The 22,685-nt window shown below is 50.3% G+C and overlaps 6 protein-coding genes across 6 annotated transcripts; 2 read left to right on the top strand and 4 right to left on the bottom strand.

Moving 5' to 3' along the window:
* Positions 1-1,077: 1,077 nt before the first annotated feature.
* Positions 1,078-2,441, top strand: VFPPC_10443 (alkaline serine protease P32; the record flags this gene model as incomplete). Its single annotated transcript, XM_018288814.1, has 4 exons — positions 1,078-1,356; positions 1,432-1,617; positions 1,672-2,184; positions 2,250-2,441. 4 exons carry the CDS (start codon positions 1,078-1,080, stop codon positions 2,439-2,441), a joined length of 1,170 nt encoding a protein of 389 aa, XP_018137406.1.
* Positions 2,442-2,920: 479 nt separating this feature from the next.
* VFPPC_10442 (galactose oxidase) lies at positions 2,921-4,945 on the bottom strand (the record flags this gene model as incomplete). The annotated part of the gene is made up of 1 exon (XM_018288813.1): positions 2,921-4,945. One exon carries the CDS (start codon positions 4,943-4,945, stop codon positions 2,921-2,923), a length of 2,025 nt encoding a protein of 674 aa, XP_018137405.1.
* A 4,723-nt stretch (positions 4,946-9,668) lies between these two features.
* Positions 9,669-11,176, bottom strand: VFPPC_10440 (oleate delta-12 desaturase; the record flags this gene model as incomplete). The annotated part of the gene is made up of 2 exons (XM_018288812.1): positions 9,669-10,078; positions 10,153-11,176. The coding sequence occupies 2 exons, from the start codon at positions 11,174-11,176 to the stop codon at positions 9,669-9,671; spliced, it is 1,434 nt and encodes a 477-aa protein (XP_018137404.1).
* Positions 11,177-13,691: 2,515 nt separating this feature from the next.
* On the top strand, positions 13,692-14,276 carry VFPPC_16872 (hypothetical protein; the record flags this gene model as incomplete). The annotated part of the gene is made up of 1 exon (XM_018294625.1): positions 13,692-14,276. The coding sequence occupies one exon, from the start codon at positions 13,692-13,694 to the stop codon at positions 14,274-14,276; it is 585 nt and encodes a 194-aa protein (XP_018137403.1).
* A 2,446-nt stretch (positions 14,277-16,722) lies between these two features.
* On the bottom strand, positions 16,723-17,880 carry VFPPC_10438 (HMG box protein; the record flags this gene model as incomplete). The annotated part of the gene is made up of 1 exon (XM_018288810.1): positions 16,723-17,880. The coding sequence occupies one exon, from the start codon at positions 17,878-17,880 to the stop codon at positions 16,723-16,725; it is 1,158 nt and encodes a 385-aa protein (XP_018137401.1).
* Positions 17,881-18,909: 1,029 nt separating this feature from the next.
* Positions 18,910-21,115, bottom strand: VFPPC_10437 (TBC1 domain family member 14; the record flags this gene model as incomplete). Its single annotated transcript, XM_018288809.1, has 2 exons — positions 18,910-19,413; positions 19,475-21,115. The coding sequence occupies 2 exons, from the start codon at positions 21,113-21,115 to the stop codon at positions 18,910-18,912; spliced, it is 2,145 nt and encodes a 714-aa protein (XP_018137400.1).
* Positions 21,116-22,685: the final 1,570 nt, after the last annotated feature.

Here is a 22,685-nt window from a genome sequence, read left to right as displayed (position 1 = left end):
TTGCGGGACATCAGACTAATCAGTACGGAATCCAACAAGTATATTCGACGGTCTGAAGCCGTACCTTTTGCTCCGGTAATTGAAACACTAGTTGTCTTTCTTCCCAATTACGTGGGGAATTATGCTATTGCCTTCACTGAACCCCAGATGCTAATGCCGTGAACGTGGACCAGCCTCGATGGATATCGTACCTGTGGAGAACAAAGTAAACAGCTAACGGAAGAGGGAAGCTAAAGTTAGGATATCTGCGCTAAACTCTAGCCATTTAAGCTTGCTCAAACATGTACCAGCTATCTACTTCTCTCCATCCTCCTTGCAGATGATCCGGTATCTCCGCAAGTCCATATGACCAACAAATTGCCTCTGCAAACCATACTACAGTGAAGCCCAATATACAATGTCATCAATCGTCTTTCTGCATCTCTGTAGTCAGCCCTGTGATTCGCAGACCCACCCTCCTCTCGGAGTAGTTCCTACTTAGTGTGCCAACTATTCGTTACAACGCCCGTGTAGTTTGTCAATTTATGGCAGTTCGCTCTTGGCAATGCTTCCTTGGATCTTGCCAAGCAGATTCCGGCTTGGAAGCCGCCATTTTTAATACCAAAAGCGCAGGTCATCTGTGAGCTATGACATAGAGCTAATTTTGTTAAGGTAGTTGGTTAAATTGACCGGATACATCCGTTGATGAAGCCCACGCTGAGCAATCTGAGTGTCAAACCACCTGGCAGTTAAATGACGGATGTGTCACTCACGATGCAAAAGTGTTGACTAGAAAAGGTTAGCACTAATACCTTGATGAGGTCAATTTAGAGCTTCGTGGTTTCTTTCAGCTGCCAAGTTCGGAAGGTGAGGTTAAATTGATCCACTGGACGAGAATGAGACTTGCGAGGATAGTCGAAATCATGGCAATTGAAGCAACGAGATTCTTGCTCACTTCGCAGAGAGTAAAGACATGCCTTCATCCAAAAAACAATAAATAGACCATGGGAAGACTGCTCAAATCCCAGAACATTGCGAGATCAGCGCATCGTCTGCAACCACCACCAACTCCCGAGACTACCTTGTTCCACTATCACAATGCGTCTGTCAACTCTTCTTCCACTGGTCCCTCTTGTGGCTGCTGCCCCTGCCACGAAACGGGATGAGCCTGCTCCTCTTCTTGTCGCTCGTGACAACTCCACCGTTGTCCCCGGAAAGTATATCGTCAAGATGAAGAGCAATGCCGGCTCTTCGCTGATCGGCAGCGTCATGGACCTGTTCCCCGGCGATGCCAACCACGTATACCACAACGTGTTCCAGGGTTTTGCTGCCGATCTTGACGAGACTAGCTTAAAGTCATTGCGAGACCACCCGGATGTAAGTTGCCTTTGTATCTGTATTCGCAATTGCAATACCATCAACGGTAGCCATTGTTGACACTGATTGGCGCAGGTTGACTACATTGAGCCGGAGATGATCGTGTCCGCATCCGAAATTGTTCAGCAGAGCAGCGCCACTTGGGGTCTTTCTCGTATTTCTCATAGACAAAAGGGCTTCCCAGAATACGTTTACGACAGCAGTGCCGGCCGAGGCGTCTGTGCCTACGTGATTGACACTGGTGTTGATGACCGCCACCCCGTAAGTTCTGCAGAGTTAGACCCGGGAGAATGACAAAGATCTAACAGCAAACAGGAATTCGAAGGCCGAGCTCGCATGGTTGCATCCTACGTACAAGGCTCGAATGTTGACGATCAGGGCCATGGTACTCATGTTGCTGGCACCATCGGCAGCAAGACCTACGGTGTCGCCAAGGGGGTCAACATCTACGGCATCAAGGTCCTCCGATATGACGGCAAGGGCGAGACCTCTGCCATTATCGCCGGCATGGACTACGTCAGACAAGATGTCTCGAGACGCAGCTGCCCGAACGGTGTTGTCGTCAACATGTCTCTTGGCGGCGGCTATTCCCAGGCCACCAACGACGCAGCTCGCAGACTCACGCAGAATGGATACTTTGTGGCCGTTGCCGCCGGTAACGACAACTATGATGCTTCGTACTACTCACCAGCATCTGAGCCATCTGTTTGCACTGTCGGCGGTACTGCAAAGGACGACACTCGATACAACATGTCCAACTGGGGTCCGGCAGTGAACATTCTGGGCCCTGCTGTTGACGTCTACTCAACTTATCCCAATGGACGAACGGTACGTTATTCTTTCTACGTGTTCAGGTTGCGACTTGCAAATTCGGGTTGCTGATTCCATAATAGGGCTTCAACACTGGCACTTCCATGGCCACGCCTCACATCGCTGGTCTTGCGGCCTATCTTGCTTCTCTCAAGGGACAGCGTGCCGGCCCTGGTCTTTGCAGAACGATGCAGGATATGGCGACTCGGGGAGCTATTACGAACCAGCCTTCCAATACTGTCAACTTGCTCGCGTTTAACGGCGCCACTAACTAGACTGAGCGGGATGCTTTGTTTGTGGCTTTTGGATATATGTTGAGGGACCAACCGTTTCTGATAAATGACTGGATGATGAACTTAAGATCTGTAAATAAAAAACGTTTGTTTGTGAATTTTCGACAGCAACACTTATGAATTACGCTGAGATTTACGAGTAACTACCGGTGTTACTTTGGTCTGGTGTGTGACAGCATTTGACATGACATGTCCCCATGGATATTCGCCAACTGTAACAGCTTCAATGAATCAAGGACCTTCACTATACACCAACACTGTGAATATAACAAAAGTAAACCAATTGTAAGGCTTCCGTATATTTCGGAGTAAATAAGTATTACAAAGCTTATATGCTATCAATTTGTACAAGGCGTCATGCAGACCTAAAAGTAAAGGTTGATCCCTCAGATACGCCTAAACCAATCTGTTATATGCATCCAATCCCTATATCCATTAGTCGTGTTCATTATATCCCTCTTCTATACAAGGAAGCTAAGTGTCTTGGAAACACTAGGCACCCCATTGGCATTCATGACAAACAGCATGTAGTAGCCGGGTAGTAAGATGCCTGAATCAGTAGGCGCATTAGCCGTGTACATATTTGTACCGGTTTTGGTCAGCGTCAGTGGGATACGACGCTGGTCAGTGTTGACAGTGTGTGTGGCAGTTCCGAAACGAATGAGTGATGCAGTAGAGACTGCGGAGTCGGTGCTGATTGTGATTTTGCGTCCAGAGAGCGTGGCAGATTTGATGACGGGGCGAGTAGCCGGTTGGCCAGTGCTGGTAAGAAGGTATTGTGGTGTGAAGATCTGGCCGTCGAAATGGTTGGTGTTGCAGTCGCCGCAGAGACCGCCACCGGCGTTGAGGACTCGGCCGTCGGGGAGAAGGAGTGAAATGCTGTGATATACGCGAATAATGGAATTAGGTTGCTGTTGGTAGAAGCTATCGTCGGCTGGCTTGTATAACTCGGGTGTAAGTTGCGGCGTGTCATCTGAGAACGGCACGGCGTAGCTTTGCCCGCCGGTGATGAAGACATTGCCGTCGGGGAGGACGACAGATGTATGGAATGAGCGAGCACTCCAGAGTCCATTGGAGGCAAATTGGACTTTGGCTTGCGTGCCGGGATTTCCAATGGTGATCAAGTGAGCGTGGGCCGTGGCATCACTGTCCTGGTACGAGGGCGCACCGCCAAACGTTAGGATCTTGCCCTGGGTAGCGTCGTACATGACGGCGTTGCCGTTCATTGAGTCTCCATCCACGCCTCGGTCAGACTTTCTCTGACCGGCCGGTGTGACGCCCCCATTGCCGGTGGTGGAATACCAATTCATGGCCGTGCTAGGCCCAGCTTGAAAGACGCTGCCACTCTTCCAGCCAAAGAACCAGCCGTGGTTATCTGCACGATATATGCCCTGAGCATCGTTGGTAAGCATGGGTTTGACCAAAGCTCCCGACAGGTTCTTCCAGGTTTTGGCCTTGGGGTCGTAAACTTCGCCGTTCTTTTCAAACCAACCTCCGCTCCAGCAGCCTCCAATTGTGAATACACGGCCATCCGACAAGGTTGCAGATGCCTGATAGCCTCGGGGCAGATTCATGTCCGGGCCGGGGATCCATGTTTGGCTTGCAAAGTCGTACAGAGTAGTCTTTTGCGCAGAGTTACCGCCTGTGACCACCATCTTGCCGGTACCGTCGATGGAAATACCGGGGCAGAACATGTCGTGGTCAGTGTTATCCACTAGTTTAGGAGTGACAATGCCAGTCTTTGGGTCCCAAATAGAGGTGAAGACCCGATCTTGTGAAGATCCAAGGTAGTTGTCGTAGGTGTATGACGACCACACAATGACCTTGCCCGAGTTAGGATCAACGGTCGCCGCAACAGGGACGGTAGGGAAGTTGATAGTCGGTCCCCATTTTCCGTTTTGGTTGTACGCAGTCGGCCCAGCTTTGGCTTCGTAGGCTTTGATCTCAGCTAGACTTGTCCAGGGGTTGCCATTGACTTCACTTGTGGCCTTGAGGCGAACATAACGAATGGAACGGGTTTCGAAATTGGCGAATTTCAGGGTCTTATCACCACCATACCAGTTTCCTCCCGCAACCGATTCCCACGTCTTTCCGTCAGTGCTGACCGATACGTCGTGCTGGGCAATGAAGCCATGGTCGTTGTCGTCCTGTCGAGGCAGTGCGGAAATACCATTGACATTTTTTACGGTACCGAAATCGACAACAATCTGGTGGGGAAGATTCGAACCGTCATACTTTGTATGCCAAAAGCTATTGTTGTTTCCGTCAATGGCTTTTCCACATTCGTTGCCTGGCTCGAAGCTATCGCAAGTTACTTTCCAACCGGCGCGGTTGATTTCGTTGCCAATGGGTGCTGCAGCCCAGAGTTTCGCAAAGGTCGAATTCTCGCGATAATGCTGCTTGAGCTTTATCTTTCTCGGCACCAGGGCGGCGACATGCCCAGCAAAAAGAGTGGCAAGAAGCACAGTCTCGGCTGTGAACTTCATGGTGGAGTGTGTTGATGAAACAGGGCTCTTTAGTATTTTACTATACACCACGCTGAATCACCAAAGACACTTGAGAAGGGAAGGAGACAAAACTACAACGGAGTCTGGGAGCCGGGGGCATAATAAACTCTTCACATAACAGGAAAAGGGGTGCTATTTTTATATTTCCTTTTCTCTTGATTTGCCTGTCTGGCCTGCCTATGTCTATGATTCTATGGAGCACCGTCGTATTAGCGATTACAAAATCGGGCAACTCCATCAACCACCCCTGACTTGAAGGCTGAGGACAAGAGAAGAAAAAAATAAACGACAGGCAAGAGAACCAGGGGGTGGCTAGAGACCAATGCCAATATCTCGATTGGCTATGACGCCAAACTCTTCAGTTCCCCATCGAACCGTCCGGGCTGACCAGATTATTGGTTTCTTTAGTCTAGTTTTTCGGTTCTGGCTGAGGTTCAAATTTCCACTTGCCAATTCACCTTGCCAGCTTGGGTCTTTGCCTGGTTAAAGCCGTTCTTACCGAGCAACCCCTGGCCCTGTGGCCCAATTTGGGGTTCAGCTTGTCAACGCCACCATGCATCAAGGCGTCAACCTCACTTTTATGACCAGGAGTCCAGGACCACCAGCGGTCCCAGCAGCCTGAAACTGAGCGATCGGGCACGCGATTCGCGGGGTAGATCATTGTCGAACTTGTCCAACTTGTCAAATACGAGGTCTGCTCGACTAGCTAGCGCTCAGCATGCGCTGGACTTGCAGAAGAGACGAACCAAGCCATAACAACTAACCATCGCTCTCCTGCGCAACAGCGAATGAACGAAGACTTTGTGAACGGTTCCAAACTGAACAATGAAGCGGGGCGCTTTTGGTTTCTTTGTCTACAGAAAGCTTGACGCCCTACGCCGTTCGACGAATCCCCTGTGGCAAGAAGCCACATTCGGTGTCTGCTAGCGTCGGTTTCCATAATACTCTTGGTTCATGGAAACCACCTGCAGAGTAAAGTGAGGCGTCGATCAAGTACTTGTCATCCTAGTCGATTGCTCTCTTCGCGTGTTGGCGGGCCGTCAGAGGCCCAAGCGTGATGTTATGTGATCAAACAAAAAAGCAACGAAGACATGCCAGGGAGATTAGTAAATCGACGTGACATCGTCGCGTTGTCCGATGATGGGCGAACTGCTCGTCACCGCCCTGGCCAATCGGGATATTCACTTCCGGAGTTTCCATAGGTTGGAGCTGAGCAAACAGAACAACTTCGGCAACTATCTTTCATTCTGAGCCCAGAGGACTAATCGGTGTCTCGCAAGATGGGCAACTCGGCAGTCCCCGAACATTGAGAATACCTTCTCCAATCTAAAGTTTCAGTACGTATAACGGTCTTTCCTATTGTATTCTTTGCCCCCCTATCCTTTGCCAAGGTTTGAGGCAAACTCTATTCTGAGTCGCGCCATGAATGGAGCTTCCCGTGTGTGGCAACACGGGGAAGGCGTTGAACCCACAATCACCAAGTCTTCCAATCTTTGTTACGTATGACATTAAATGCCGAAGATGTGACGAGACAATGGAAAATTGCAAGTTTCCCTTCAGGTTGCGGTATTCATATCAATTTATGTCGTGCGAGATTCCATTGCCAACTCGCACTACGATACTGCTCCTGAGCCGTGAAATGCGCTCGTGCTCACTTCAGGTAAATCACAACGGAGTGTACGGAGTACTTGAAACGATAAATCATTTCCAGTTACAGAAAATAGATGACGGGAAATGGTCTGCATGTCACCAACTATCCCCACCCAAGACAACGTTGATACGGATTGTATCTGGAGCTGAAGACATCACTAGCATCAAGCCTGTTCAGAGGGAAAAACACTCGCCAGGATGTTTACATAATATATTATCAGGCAACGGTCGGAAGATGCTGTTCTGGATGCAGGCATAACTCCTTGCAATCTCACTCTGATAATCCCTGGGGGCGTCAGCAACAGGGGGCACATCTCTTCCGGCTATGCCGGTCACGATTGAATGCTCCGAATGCAACGCTGTGCCGCCGGGTAAAAGGGGAAATCAGTGTCGTTGTATCGCATGTCTATTCTTATACACATGGTATTTAGTCGGCATTGAGCACGCCAACAGAGCTTTGCGAGACGAGGCTTGGTGGCTGGTGGTTGTTGGCGAGACGAATGAGCTTTTCAATACAACCATCTTGATCTCAAGCTCGCGGATGTATGCGGTAAGTTTTGGAAAGAGAGATTCCTCCAACCCGATAACAACTTAGGCGAAACACCATCGAGCGCGACAAAGAATGTCCAGCGAAGGGCAGCAAACTTGAGACTAGGGCCGATGACCAATTGCTCTGGCATTGCCTTGATCACTAGGGCGCGAGGTCTGGCTGTCGCACTACACGTGAAATTTGAAGGCTCTGGAAGCAAAGATAGGGTGGGTTTCGCGCAAATGTGGTATTATTTCCCTATGCTGTAACCGTGCGATCGCAGCATACAGACGAAGGCTTTGGAAAATTCACCCATTCATGGTTTGCAGTTGGCAATCCATGTGGCAGGTTTTGGGACGAACGCGCCATTAGTGACTGTCACTTTACATATACAGATTGCGAACTAAGTTTAATCTTTGACTTGTGGTCTATGAGCTATTGCATAATACAAGAGCCCCTATGAGTAAGAAGCTGACATCTATGCGTATGAGCCTTCTTGTGTTGCCAGCTTGATTCACTTACTGTCAGCCCGACAAATATGCTTTTTATCAGCATTTAAGCAGTAAGACAGGAAGATCAACTTTACCGTCAACCTTGTGTAATCGCAATCTTGGTCATTTTGAAGAGATCTCGAACGTCAAAGCTAAAATGCGTTAGGAAGCTAACCCAGATTACGGAGAAGTCGATGAACCACCTGCCCATTACGGTATCTTACAAGTAGGTTCTTGAAAGTCCTCATCATAGTAAAACTTCCGCATCAGATGTAATTCCGGAGGGATCAATACTCACGAGCTTTAAATCGTCAGTGTTATGCCTCTGATTAAGGCAGACTGGAAGGGATTTTTCGCAGCCACTCTCTGATTCTTAGGGGGCCTTGGTCGTTGCCAAACATTCACAGAACTATGATCTGCTGTTAGCAGCATACAACTTGAAATATCTCTCTGTATAAGCGGGGCGTTCGTTTTTACCAAGTCAAAAGGCCTAACGGTCATTTTCTTCGATACATATATTAGACATTCCGGATTCTCCATCGTGGGAGTCATCACCAGTAGATGGATGAACAGAAATTCCCAGATTCTAGGTCGTCGCTTCCACCAGAGTCCATTTGGTGGCAGTGTGACACAATACAGTGAGAAGTCAAGGGTATTTGAACAAGTAAAAGGTATCGCATACTTCGTATGTGCGTGGTAAAACATATGGAGATGTGTTAGTGCATACACAGATATCGGCAAATACCTTTGACCACAGACTGTACTTCCTTAAGCAACTAGGAATACACTCTGCAGTACCATGGCAGAATCAATACGCTCAGATGGTCGAAATCCGAGGTGGCCATTTACATGGGAACCATGAAGAGCCCTGAGGAAATCGCCATCGCAGGGTGATGGAGGTGTGTCTCCGCCGTGGGCCTACGTTAACTTGAAGAGTTAGTGTGGCAAATTTCACAAAAAGCCATAAATAAATCGATACTCATACAATACAACGCTCGGAGCGACGAGAATGTTTAAGGACGCTGTCCAAGATACTCGACAGACCTGTCTTGAGAGGTAGCTTGTGAAAAGCCAGGTAGCAGTACTCATGAATATCAGAAACTGTTCAATGCCAAATATAATATTGGGCAGATTTGTTGTTTGAGGTTCAAGGTCCGTCCTGGTCCGGATCGCGAAAAGTGAAGGTCAGAGAAATATTCGTAGCATCGGTTCCTCGTGGCTGTCCCGTTGGACGTGCCATCACAGACGTCGTCTGTATGATTGCGGCGTTTGCTCAACGACCATGAGTCGTCAAGATGATTGTGTTGCTACCATCTGCTCCTAAATCTCATTAAAGGCAAGAGTGCGGTGAACTAGCAAGTGATATGTTATCGTCTCCTCAAAGCTATCACTCCTAGTCATCCACCATTCGTTGCGTATGCTGGACATGCTACATGGTCTTGTTTCGCGGCGGTGCTGATCAAGGTTGAGTGCAATTTCTCTGGGTATGTAGAGATCACAAGGACTCGCAAATAGTCAGAGCTTCTCCTCGATCAATTTCAACCATCCGTCTTGACCGATTAAGTAGTGGAGGTGAGTTCCTCAGCATCACTACACGACACGACTTGACCTCTGCTTGACATCTTACATGACTTTACAGTACTGTTCCTTGCAATAAGAGGGGAGTAAAGTCAGTTGCTCACTGTGCCATGCATCATGTGCTTTACCAGCAACCGCAAACACGCCGCGTACTTTAACGTATCGTCTTATTATCTAGTCTGCGGTCTATAACTGTCTATCAGGCATCTCGTCTGCCATCTACTCCGTATTTTCACCAGCAGTCTCAAACGTATAATCAGACCGGCGCACAGACCGAGATCAACCAGTCTAGAACGAAAACATGGCCAAAATGCAATTTATATCATCATAATGCCGCTTCAACCAGTATCCCTGACGAAAAAATGATCACGGGATAGTAACAAGTACAAGGGAAAATTTCAACAACGCCAACCTAGAATGCGATCTCTGATCCTCAAACCACGCTCCATTTCTCTCACGGCGCCTTCATGGCGATGGGCTTAGTACCAAGACCATTGCTGTTGCGGAAGAACAGAACGCCCTTGCCAGCACCCTCAGCGTCGGCACTTGGCTCAACCCACTGGCACCAGCGGGCGCTCTGCCACAGGGCACGAATGAAGCCCCAGGGGCCATCTTTGGTGTCGGAGCGGTAGTGCTTGCCCATAACAGGCTTGATGGCCTCAGAGGCCTCATCGGCATTGTAGAAGGGAATGGAGCTGACATAGTGGTGGAGGACATGGGTCTCGATAATGCCGTGGAGGAGGTGTCGGCCAACGAAGCCCATCTCACGATCAATGGTGGCAGCGGCGCCACGGACGAAGTTCCACTCCTCGTTGGTGTAGTGAGGCAGAGTAGGGTCGGTGTGCTGAAGGAAAGTAATGGCAACTGAATAGTTGTTAGCAAAAAGATTGAACAGCTTCGTTTGTAGTGTCGTTTGTGTGTCATGATATAAAACGTACCAAGCCAGTGGTTCACCCACAGATATGGGATAAAGTACCAGACCGCCATGTTGGCCCATCCGAATCGGTTACCGAGATAGGCGAGAGCACTGAAAGCAATGGCGAGGCCAATGTCGGAGAGGACAATGTACTTGGCGTGCTTGTTGTCGAAGATGGGGGCGCTGGGGTCAAAGTGGTTGACACCGCCGCCGTAGCCATTCTTCTTGCCCTTGCCGCGACCCTCACGCTGGCGCTCATGGAAGTTGTGGCCAGTAACGTTGGTGAGAAGGTAGTTGGGCCAGCCGATGAGCTGCTGAGCGAGGAGATGCAAGAAGGTGTAGATGGGTGTCTCTTCGCAAAGTTCGCCAAGCTCATGGACCATGCGTCCAACACGAGTGGCCTGCTGCTCACGAGTTCGGGGAAGGAAGACCATGTCACGCTCCATGTGGCCAGTGGCCTTGTGGTGAGCGCTGTGTGAGAACTTCCAGCTGAAATAGGGCACAAGAAGAGCCGAGTGCAGCACCCAACCGGTCAAATCGTTGATGACGGTGGAAGGAGAGAAAGCGCCATGACCGCACTCGTGGGCAATAACCCAGAGACCAGTTCCAAACAGACCTTGGAGAGCAGTGTAGATGCCCCAAAGGACAAATCGCAAGGGAGTCGAGGGCACATATTCGGGGGTGACAAAGTTGTGGAAGACGTAGAAGGTGGAGGCAAGACAGACTATGTCGCGCAGGATATAGCTGTAGCCAGTAAGGGCGGATCGCTCAAAGCAATGCTTGGGGATGGCATCGCGAATATCCTTGATGGTGAAATCGGGAGGGGTAAACTTGTTGCCATAGGTGTCGAGAAGACCAGTGTACTCGTCCTTCTTATCGGAAACATCGAGCGACGAGAGAGACGACAGAGAGGTGGACGAGGCCGAAGGTCGGGGCGAGTCGACGGGGGTGACGGCGGCAGAGGATTCCGAGTCGGTGGCTGTGGCCGTAGTAGCGGTACGCCGCAGAACGGGGTTCTTTGGCAGAGCAGACGAGGCAGCGGCCATTGTATCGATTTTGCGTTGTCGAGCTTCGACAAGATCAATTGGCCGTCGGGAGGTAAAATAACAAAAAGAATTTACGGTCTGGCGTGAGAAGACTCAAACCAGGAGGTGTGAGAGAGGTCAAGCCGCAAAAAGAACAGAAAACCAGACAGGCCAAAAAAAAAACGACTCGCACAGGAGTGGCCGCGGCAAGAAGTAATATTTATTTCGAGCCGGGTTTTGTTGGGGTTCCAGGGTCGTGGGGCCAGGCGTTGCTGCTTGACCACTTGAGTGCAAAGGGGGGACCAGGACTCCAGCTCCAGCTCCAGCGACGCTCAAGTGCAAGTGCAAGTACCTTGAGTGACTTCCAAAGTTGACAGCTCAAGCGGAACGCAGAAAGAGAAAAAAAAAAATACTATCCAGTCCGGTCTAGTCCAGTCCAGTCCACTTGAGTTTGCGTGGCACCAGACAGCACAAGCAAAGTACCAGGTACCTAGAGACAGTGCACAGCTCACTTGCACGGAAAGTAGAAAGACGAGTTGAAACGTCTGGTGAAGTAGAGTAGATGGCTCTTTCCAACTTAGAATCTGTCCACAAAGCAATGAAACCCTTTGAACCTGGCGGAAACAAGGCAGGAGTTGTCAGACCACCAGACTTCAGGTTTGGAGCCAAATGACCAGGCCCTAGCTTTTATCTAAATGCTCAAAGTGGGCAATGCTGTGAAATGGCAGACAAGAGACTGGACAGACGTGAAAACCTGGGGCAAGTCGGGATAATGAGGGACCCATGGGCTAATAATAAATGGCATCAGTGGCATTTGAGATTGTGACTCGGGGTCAGGTCCAGCCTCAAGCATGCTCGTCTGGCTGGTGGCATCAAATTCGTATGGTGCTCAGGGGCCAGGACCTCGATGAGGTCAACTGCACAACTGGTATCTTGGACTCTGGCATGGTGTCTCCAGCCATTGGACGATAAAAGGTAGATTCAAAGTAACCTGATCATCGGCATGTGCATCACCATCGCTTCGAGCGCCTTTCACATTTAGTCACAAGCCTTGCGACCGACAGTACAGTACTATTTGTGTGGCGGTAATTTACTAGCTGGTCGCATCGCCAGAGGTCAAGTGTTGTTGTCCTGCACAAGCTCCAAGTACCAGACCGTCAATCGGCGACTAAAATTCAGTGAGTGCACATGCAGGGAATAAGCATCGCCGGCGCCAGGGGAAAACACGGAACAGGGCAAGGCAATGATCATTGAATGGCTGGGACCAGATGTCTGGACGCTCAGGTCTGGTCCAGTCACATTCAGTTCACCTCAATCTGGGCTGGGCTGGCGTGATGATGCCACGCCCCTCCTCTAGATGTCAAGTCCTGTCAATGTCTGGTCAATTCCATTTGCCTAAGGTGCCACGATTGATGGTGTAAACTCCTGCTCACTCGTCAGACATGCTCGCCAGCCGCAATGAAGCCCAACACACTCAATGGCTTGGAAGAGCCTTTTCCATTGGCCTTCTTCGTCGATGCCGTAGTCAAGCTGTGATCAAATATCTTCTGTCGGCACAAGAAGTCCCTAGAACACCAGAAAAAAAGATGGAGAAGATAAAGAACCATCAGCAGGAGGGTGTGTGTGCAGCAAAAACTTGAATGACTTGGCAAAAATTGGAGAGCGAGGGGCAGCTCTTTCCCAATTGGCTTGCAATGGGAGCTTATGGCCACTCACGTCGCTTCGTTTGCTTGAACCATGATTGACCTTCTCTCCATCCAACCTAAAACTTTTTTTTTTAGCTGCCCTCCAACAGAGGCCACCATGAGATGATCAATTGGTCGATGTCCCCTTCCAGGACCGAAAAGCCCAAGTCATGTCATGAAAGACTTTTGCCTTCCAGCCATGGCTACATTTGGTGGAGGTAAATCCCACCTCCAAGACCCTAAGAACTACGGCGTCGATACCTGTCACTGACGACCACGCAGAATGATGGCGGAATTTTCTCCGTATCGCACCAACACCTGGTTCAGGCTCAGCCAGAGATCAGTCAATCGCATGGCCAGCCGTTCTGTCCACCCACCCATCCTGCCTTTCCAGGCGAAGACGGCACTGGCCCGCCCCCAAACATGTGAACCCGACGATCATACCAAACACCCAGTCTGGCCCAGTGCAGCTACAGCACAGGCCTGGTAGGAGGCTATTAGTTCAGGACACGACACGGCAATATGTCACTTTTGATCACCTGTTGCTTTCTTCGTAGTGTTGCAGCACCATGGCCGCCTTTAGCGTGGACTTCAAGTATTATTCCACCAGCATAAAGTCTTGTCTGAGACAGTCAGAGAAGTTCGAGATGGCCTATCAAAGTCTCGCACTGGCGATCTGACCTCCTTTAACACCTGTCTTTGCAGCTTGCAGCTCAACAGCCCAGTAATGGAAGCACGGGCTGTCCGTGGTGCAGTACGGAGTAGTACATGCTTCAATGTTACGGTGAATAAAGGGCGGGCAAGGCCGAGACGAAAATTTCACAGCCCACTCCAGTCCACACTGAAGGCGGATGGGTGGTTTCATGGCTGGGTTATCGGCCTCCCGCCGCCACCACCAGTGCCATGCGGCGGTGATAGACACCGCTAAAGCAGCTCGGGCATCTCGAATGTCTCACTCGTCTCGGAGAACACAGGCTTGCCCCCCAGCTGAGTTACGGTATTGGATAAGGATTGATGCCATCATGTCAGTGGTGGGGGAGTTTGGTCGTCTTTCTCTTCCCGCCCCTCCATCAATTTCATCAGGCCTCGTTGGTATGGTACAAACTCACAAAGTAAAGGAGCATGCTGTCCTATGCATAGGGTCGTCGGACCTCGTCCATTGGAATAGAAATTATCCGTTTCGCCCAGGTTGCGACTGCGACTGTGGTCTCATTGCTCCTTTGCTCATTGGCGGTCCCAGGATATCTGCTCCCGCAACTCATGAAGTCGCTGTTTTGGGAGTCATGGGGGCGCTTTCAAACCATGGCAAAAAGAGGACCCTGGACCTGTCCCGCAGGTGGGGCACGAGTTTGAGATGGGGGATGGGTTGCGAGAGTCCAGATGTCGGGATAAGCTATCCCGGTGTTTGGAGCAGGGGACGCGGGATGGAGAGTTGAGATTTTGACGGGCTCAAACCTAGGGAGGTCTTATCAAAGAGATGAGCGAGAGGATTATATTCCCAGCTTTGACTATTTTTGCAAGTCAGCACCTGAATTTTCCTGATTGAAACTCAGCCATGTGAAGTATTTGCTATCGAGATGATGCTCAACGTCGTTCGAGGTGGTTATCTGAAGTATTGACTATCCCGACAGCTTCAGCTCCCTCTGGCCGAGCAGCTAACACGAAAACAGTATGATTCCCTAGCTCGAAGGCGAAAATTATTTGCATGTATTTGCATGTGCTTCCGAGTGCTTGCTGCGTCAGGCTCGGCAAACAGGACTCATCAATGGCGTGTTCTGGTGCTGCAAATCTGCTGCTTGACCCCTGTGTGCTTCGAACTGGTGCAAAAAGTTGCCAACTTTTCTGTTGGGAAATTTGTTGAGCCAAGGAACAAGTCTGGTCTTGTGTCGCAGATGAAAGTGGTCCCTGGCGCGGCTGCCGGTTCCACTCCTCCGTTCTCCAGTCTAAGAGACGGAGGACAATCCACCAGACATTGAAGTCTGGTAATTTCTTGGTCCCAAAGGGCGGATGCTGGAAAGATGCCATCGCCAGAATCTCAGGTCCATGCCAGGTATCTGGTTGTTCACGTACTTGGCGGCCTCGACAACCACTCTTTACAGGTCGAGGGACCAGCTTGTACTCTGCACTTCTCGAGCTTGGTTGCATCACATCATTCCACAAACTGCCACCAGGATCACCCTCCCAGCCCTGGGGCTAGAATATCGCAGCAGCAACATGTCAAGGTTCCATCAGTGTCATTTTCACGCACAGTGAAACCATTGGTGGTTCACTGATCACTCCAACCGCCAGACTTCTGGTTTGCATCTTGGTTCACCGCCTCTGCACTTGACCTGGACTGTTTATTGTTTACTTGGGACAAACGGGCCTCCAACCTTCCGTGCAGTTACATACAGTGCGTTACTGTGTTGCACATCTATCGTTTGCCTTGTCCTCGTCGAATTCACCCATCTAGTCTGGTATGAACCCCAGAGCAAAGGCACAATCCGCTACATGTAGTCATAGTCATGCACAGCACCGACCAGCACCACTACGAGACGACTCCCGCAGAGCCTCCTGGGCACTCAATCAGTGCTACAGCACACACCACTTGACCTGACTGTACTCCGCATGTACTGTACATATTTGGACCCTCACACATCGTCTCTGTATTTGTGCACGCTTGCAGCAGCATCTGTAGGTCTTGAAATCGTGGCTGGCTGAGTCCACAGCACAGCGTTGCCAGTCTCAAAGATGTTTGTATTGGACAACATACAGTAATCCATTTGTCAGATTGAGTTGAGTGGTCTTCTCTCTCGCTGTAGGGCTCTCTCCCTCCCTAATGCGGAAGAAGTCGGCGTCGGAGGTATCACAAGATGGCGCAGATCAGATCCTCCGTGTTGTATTGTAGTGCTGCGTGCTGCGATGTCTGGCCGCTGGCACATTGGTCTAATTAAGCCAGCTCCTCCACATGGCAGACAAGAACTTTCATGTGATGCCACAAGTGTATGTTCGACTTTGAATTGCAATCACGGGACGACAACCAGGAAGCCCGGTACCTTTGTCATACGGGGTGTGGCAGCGGCGGCAGGATTGGTGTCCGAACGCACGCTTATTTCAGGAACGTAGTATCAATATTACGAGATTGGAGTAGAACAGATGTCACAGCCTTGTGCAGACGTTCCTATACATAATACACTACAAATGCATCATGTTGCATCATGTGCAAGCCTGGTGCGTTGACAATTGGTGGTTGTTGGTGTTGGCTACCCTACATTTGTGCAACATTTCCCAAGTTGTATGTCTACAGTCTTTCTACTCGCGATTGCTAGTTCAATCGACAGTGTGGTCCTCACAGAATATTGAAGGTGTTCTGCTGATAAATTCATTACAACATAATCCCCCGTCTGCGATGTGAGCAAACGTCCATAGCACCAGCTGTCCAACCAGAATGATGTCCAAGTCGCGATGCCATCAGGCTACAATCCAGACTACCTTCGACAAATGTTTCGCAAACAGAATGAATTTTCCGTGACCCTGCCTACCTAGGCATCTAGGTACAGGAATAACTTCAGGTTTGTCAGCAAGTTAACATTGGATCACATTGATGACCGACACTTGTGGTCAGCATATCCATCTCTCAAAGCTCATGGGATATCTCGTTCAGAATTAGTCAATCATACGTCTGAATATTAAACTAAAATCACACTCATTGTATGTTTGAAGACCGCAGTTAGACACGGCAATTAATTAGTCTAGATATATCTCATGCCTACTAAAGCCTACACCTCGTATGTAATTGTCACTCATGAATCATGAGCCATGTAAAACCAAAAATAACAGCCTACAATATACAAACGACAACACGCTAAACCAGGGATCCAAGCTCCAGTCATGATACAATTTTCACCACGGCACCATCTTACCCTCACTGTCAATAACTGCCCTCAGTCTCGCCGTCATAAAGCCAACCCAGACATTCACCCTGTCCTGCTCAACGACCACCTCTTTCCACGCCCGTCTCGCCGCGTCTCTCAAGCTCTCATCGCCCCAATCCTTCAACGGTGCACTCAACTTCCACTGCTTCCCGGCCGGCCACAAAGAATCCAAGGGACTCAAGTCGGGACTATCGCCGCAGTTGAAATGGCTCCTCAGGGAGTTTGCGTCTTTCCACTGCTGCACGAGGTTGACCTTGCTGCCTGATCCGTGGGCAAACGAGTCGGCATCTTCTTCGAGGGTGAAGGACTGCGGTCCACCGTTTGATGGTTGCAGCCACGGTTTGACGTGCTTTTCCAACACTTTGTCGCGGTAGTCGGTCATGGTGATCGTTCCAGATGAGTTGGGGCTCGTTGATTCATCGTAAAACACGAGTTCGCTTTTGAAGTTGTACCCTACGCACGCCCATGCATGCACCCTCTTGACGTCTCTTGACCATCTTGCATCGTCCATCGGTTCTTCCTTGCCAATTTCGTCGTGTGCCTCGTCACAGCTGGGACAGTACTTCTCGCCCGGCCGAGGCAACACCCTCATCGCACCGTCGAGTCCAAATCCAAAATGCAGCTCACTTCCGAACCTAACCCGTTTCCAAGCCATGTCGTCGCCCGCAAAAGTATCCAGCATCTTGCGCGCCCATTCCACCCTCCTCTCCCTCACTCTCCTATTCACCCAGCCTCGTCCACAGGCCAAACACCGTCTGTATCCCATTGTACCCATGGCTCTGTGCATGGTCCTCGAATTAAAGTCCATTTCTACACCCGAATGTTTCGCTAAACCCGCCCAATTGAGATATACATTCTCATACGCCTCGTCCCAGAGGATATTCTCCATCTTTTGCTGGTCCTCTGAAGATATCTTGCTTGGTCGGCCACGCGTCTCTTCCCACTCGGGATCATTCCGCTTGGACCTGGCGCTACTGAGTGCTGCGTAGCCCTGGGAGCGAGATAATTCAAAGTGTCGAAATATGGCGGATTTGTTGACAGGCAGGCCTTGCGATTCGAGGTAGCTTATGGTTCCACGGACCATGGCCTTCTGTGGCGTGTCACCATGTTTATAGCCTGAGGGCATCTCTGGCCGAAGCGTGAAGCGTGGACTTGTTTGGGCCGTGTATTGTTTCAATTGAGTTGGCAACAAATGTGTACGATGCGTGTAAGTTGGATGTAAGTGGCAATGGAGACAGACTCCCGACGTGACAAAAACCGTGTGCAATGTTTTTGTCGCCCAGCCTGGTGTTGTCGCGCCTCTCATCACGTGATACCCAATCAATGATCGTGCAAGCTGGGTTAGAGCTTTTGCTTTTATGGCTGGACTTCAGTGACTAACTTGTCAAGTGGCTCTATGCTGTGTGCATGTTGTTGAGCGCTCTTTATAAGTCAGATTCGTTGACTATTCCCAAACGTACAGCGTGCTGAAGAAATCTCTGTTGAATCATTTTGGCACACAAGATATGCAATACGGGGCGAAGCATTGCCCTGATACAAGCGCCATCATCCAATGTTTACCTTCACCTGCCCTCTGCAACTCAAGTACTTTTCACAAATGCATCACCTTTTTGAAAATAATCTCGTCATAATAAGTAATAAAAATTAAGGCATCATGTAATCCAACGGGTTTCCAAATCCCGTCTAGTTGGATATACCTCACCATATCCACCAAGAATAAAAATTATGTACCCAGACTCGCCGCCTATCTAGAAAACACGCCCGAGTCCAACGATCAATCCAATGAGTCCAATTTCAGCATTCCACAGCATCCTGAGCCAAATATCCTTCATCGCTCGGTACTACTGCACCGTTTGGGCAGCAAAATGGTGTGTGGCCAGGTCCTCGAGGGCCAGCTGCGTATGAACAAGCCTCAGCAGAGGCCGGTTTCCTCCTCTTTCTTTCATTTCGCTCACATGAGCCCAATAAGTGACAACGCCTCAACACGGCTCCAATTGCACGTGTCCCTTCCGTCTATATCTTGATATACATAAAGCCGCTTTAAAATCAAATAAAAACAAATGTCGCCCCAGTATATAAGGTGATCCATATGTCGTACATAAATGGTGGCAAAGGTTCTCCGTTCCGGTGTCAAAAAGTGGCTGGCGAAAATCGATCAAGCCTTTCCAGCGTCACGGACTGCTGCCATGAATCGGTCCTCGGCTCCAACTTCACCTACAGCCCGTGCTGATCCAGGACTCGAGTTTACCCGTGCCATAACAGCCACGACCTCTTCAGAAGTCTTGCTCCCAAGAAGGGCCATTTCACGAGAGAGCAACAGCGCCACGGCGGCTCGAACCAGTAAGGCATCGCCCTCAAACACATACACATCCCATAAGCGTGCTGCTTCGTCAATAGCAAGATTGCCAGTGAACATGCTGAGGAACATGTCGGCCAAGTAAAGCTCCGGCGTCAGATCCTGCACAATTTTGGTCAAATGTTCATGAAGCGGTCGCGATTTGTGGCCAAGTGTCTGTAAAGCCAGATTATAGGCAGAGGCTTGTGCTGTCTCGTCGGCGGTGAAGAATGATAGAGGTAGAGGTCGGTTCAATACGTTGGCAAGCGCAACAAAAGCTGATTCGGCATTCGGGAGGTTTAAAAGGAGCAATGCTGCAATGGTCTACAAAGAGTGTTAGTGACAAAACAAAACATATACAGAGTGGCTGCAGAAGGCTCCGTACATTACACCCAGACACGTAACCAATGTCATTCCTGTACATGGCGTATGCACTGAGCACATCCACCAACGACTGGTGTAGCGGTCCGGTGATCTCAAAGATCTTGAGGTCTTTCCAGGTCTTATTGCTTGCATCTTTGCGAATGTGCTCAAACCATTTGGCTCGTCTGGTATCTTCAGCATCCGCCCGGTCGGTCCGAACACGCTCTTCCAAATCCTGGGCTCGTGCCAAAGCCGTCCGAAAAGTAGCTTCCGTCAGACCAAGCTCATTGCCAATGGCACGAGCCCAAACGAGACCACGACTTCTGGGAGCAACTCCCCGCCACCACATGTCCCTCGTTCGTCTCTCGCGTATGGCATCATTCCACCGTGGGATAATATCGCCTTCCCAGATATGCATAAGATTGTCAGCGGTGTTGTCCCGGGACTCTGTTCTAGAACGTCGCGCGGCTTCACGTCTCTCATCTGCCTTGGCACTGGCGGCCATCATTTTCTGATACTGCTTGAGGTGACGGCGCTCTTCGGCTGGATCCTTGGGTGGCAGCCAGGACGGTCGTGTCCGGCTGAGAACAGCTTCCTTCTCTTTGGAAATAGGTAGAGGATCGACCATGATGTTTGTTCTACGTAACGGAGGTAACTCGGGTGTTGACGACTTGACTCGTTCCTTTTTGTCGTACACATGATCGTAAGGCAACTGGCTGGAGTCCCAGGTGTTGGGTCTGGCTGATCCAGAAGGCCGCCTGCTGAATCGGTCATACAGCTCGTCCGCATGCTCCTCCAACTTCTCGGTCAAGGCTTTGGATTCAGCATTCAATTCTGCGAGAGCCAGATTCCAGCTATTGGCGCGTAGTTTAAGAGGGCTTGGAGGCGCTTTGTCGGTGGCATCCGCTTTCCACGATGGAGAGCGCAGCGACCCCTGTGCTTGAGCAACGGCTGGTGTGCCATTCCCAACGCTTCGTACCCGTTCTTTGGGAGCACGGTCTGGTGACGGTGAAACTGACGGAGCTCGACTTGGGGGGCGCTCGTGAGCAGGGCGGGGAGAAATGGGAACGTTTTCAAGGACCACGCCATCGGGAATGTCATCGCCATCGTCCTCATCACACTCATGTTCAAGCTCTTGCAAGCTCTTGCGCTCACGGCTCGCCTGCCAGCTTCCCCTCCGGGGTCTGGGCTGCGGCTTTGACGGCAGGTTGACGTCCCTGGGGTTCAGAGATAAACCGGGACTGGTGCTGCGATTTCTTTGGGACACAAGTAAAGATGTTGTAGAATGTCCTCGATTTAAGGAGAGCGAGCGCGGATCCGTGAGGCCGGCGAGGCTTGTGCTTCGGGGATTAGCTGCGTAGACGTTTGTTTGGAGGTTTGGAAACGACCGGCGCGGTTTTGGGCCCGGTGGCCGTTTTCCGCCTGCCAAATTGCGCCCAATCGAGGTGGTCAATGGCGTTGGTCCTGGGCGAACATTGACTTTGAGGGTGACATTGTCATCGTCCAGGCCAATGTCTTCGAAGTGGCCAACGTCGGCCAGGACGCTGCCGTCATCACTATTAAGCGACTGGAAGGAGGATGATTTTGAGCTTTTGGATGTAGTCATTCCGGGGGGAGATCCAGGGCTCGGAAGAATGTTGCCAACAACCTGTTCGCGCATCATGGCTGCATGTCAGATGTCGGAGGCGGTGACTGAATGCAAGGGAGTTGATTTGGATGTGGGAGGCAGAGCCGGAGATGCAAGGCTCCAAGAAACAGGAGTTGAAACTATTATTGAAGATGGGAGTTTCGACGTGTTTGTTTGCTTGTTTCCTCGGTTTGCGGGTGGTGTCTCGGAGTTTGGACGATCGGATGTCAGGCCTTTTCGCGGTGGCCAGGAGTCCAGTCCTATCCAGTCCAGTCCAGCCGCAAGGACTCGCGGTGATCAAAAAGACCGAACAGGCCCTCCTTAATCAATCGTGACAGTCGTAGATTCTATGAAATGCGTCGGGTCCCAAGAAAGTTTCTGAGGCCGTCGACGCGGGGAAAGGGGTCAAGTAGGTTTCGGCAAGTAGTCTGGTCTGTCTGATTTCTGGGACAACGGATTGCGCACGAGGGTCACGGGGGCGGCAACGGCGTGTCAGAAAACGGTCACCAACGATTCAGATGTGCCCCTTGACGATGTTGTATCATGAGAATAAAATAGAATGAGCCGAATGAATAAACAATAAATCGAAAAAGAAGGACAGAAAGCGAGCGAGTTTATCGTCAAGTATGGAATAATATGGGCAAAATAGAAGAACTAAAAACGAAGGAAGTGGTTGAGGGTTGAACGAATGGGCGGAGAGAGTCAAGTGGCTGCTAACGAGAGAAGAGCCGGGAGAAGTCGATCAATCAATCGATCGATGGACAGTGTCGAGTGAAAACAAGAACAAGAATGCAAGATGAGCAAAGTGCAAAGTCAAGGATCAAAGAAAAAGTCGATGACGAGAGGGAGACAGAATGGATCAATTGGATGAATGGGTGGATGGATGGATGGGCCAAGCTAATCTGCCAATCTGCCAACTGAGCCAACAAGCATCTCGAGCAACTCTCCTCAACCAGACTTCTTTTGCCTGTCGCCGCCCGCCCTCAAGTGCTCCAATCCATCAAATTCATCCAACCAGCATTCTTCCGCCGCTCTGATAGAGACTGGTCGATTTGGGTCAATCTGTGGCTCCTCTTTTGGCTCGATGCGGTGCTCCAATGCTCCAAAATGCTCCAATCCTGCTCAGTAAGCCCCAGTGAGCCCCAAGTGGGTGGTGTGCGCTTTCGTGCCTTGGCTTGACTTGTTGCTTTAGCCCAAAAGCCAAATCAAATCGAGCATATCCCTTCAGCCAGTCAGAATTCTTGATGGCCGCCGATGCACAAGGATGGGCCGTGATACCTCCCTAGCTTGCTGCTTGCTGCTTCCCAGCAAGGACCAACACTCTGGACGGGCCCAAACCAAAGCCGGGTTGCAACGACTGACCCGCACCATCCACATCCACACATGCATCCGCATCCACATTCACGTCTGCTCCTCGAGCAAGGAACAGGAAAGCCAACGCCAGCCAGGGTTCATTCCCATCTGCCAGCCGGTCAGTGCAAGCCCAAGACTGCCATGGATGCTTGCCAGACAGCACCTGAACGGTACTGTACCCGACAAGTGCAACTGATGATTAGAGCCAGCACGGCTCCATACAGCACTGGGCATACAGACACAGAGATGAAGA

Source organism: Pochonia chlamydosporia, assembly GCF_001653235.2.
Source record: "Pochonia chlamydosporia 170 chromosome Unknown PCv3seq00011, whole genome shotgun sequence".
Taxonomy (NCBI): Eukaryota; Fungi; Ascomycota; class Sordariomycetes; order Hypocreales; family Clavicipitaceae; genus Pochonia; species Pochonia chlamydosporia.
This window is presented reverse-complemented; position numbering and strand designations above follow the sequence as displayed.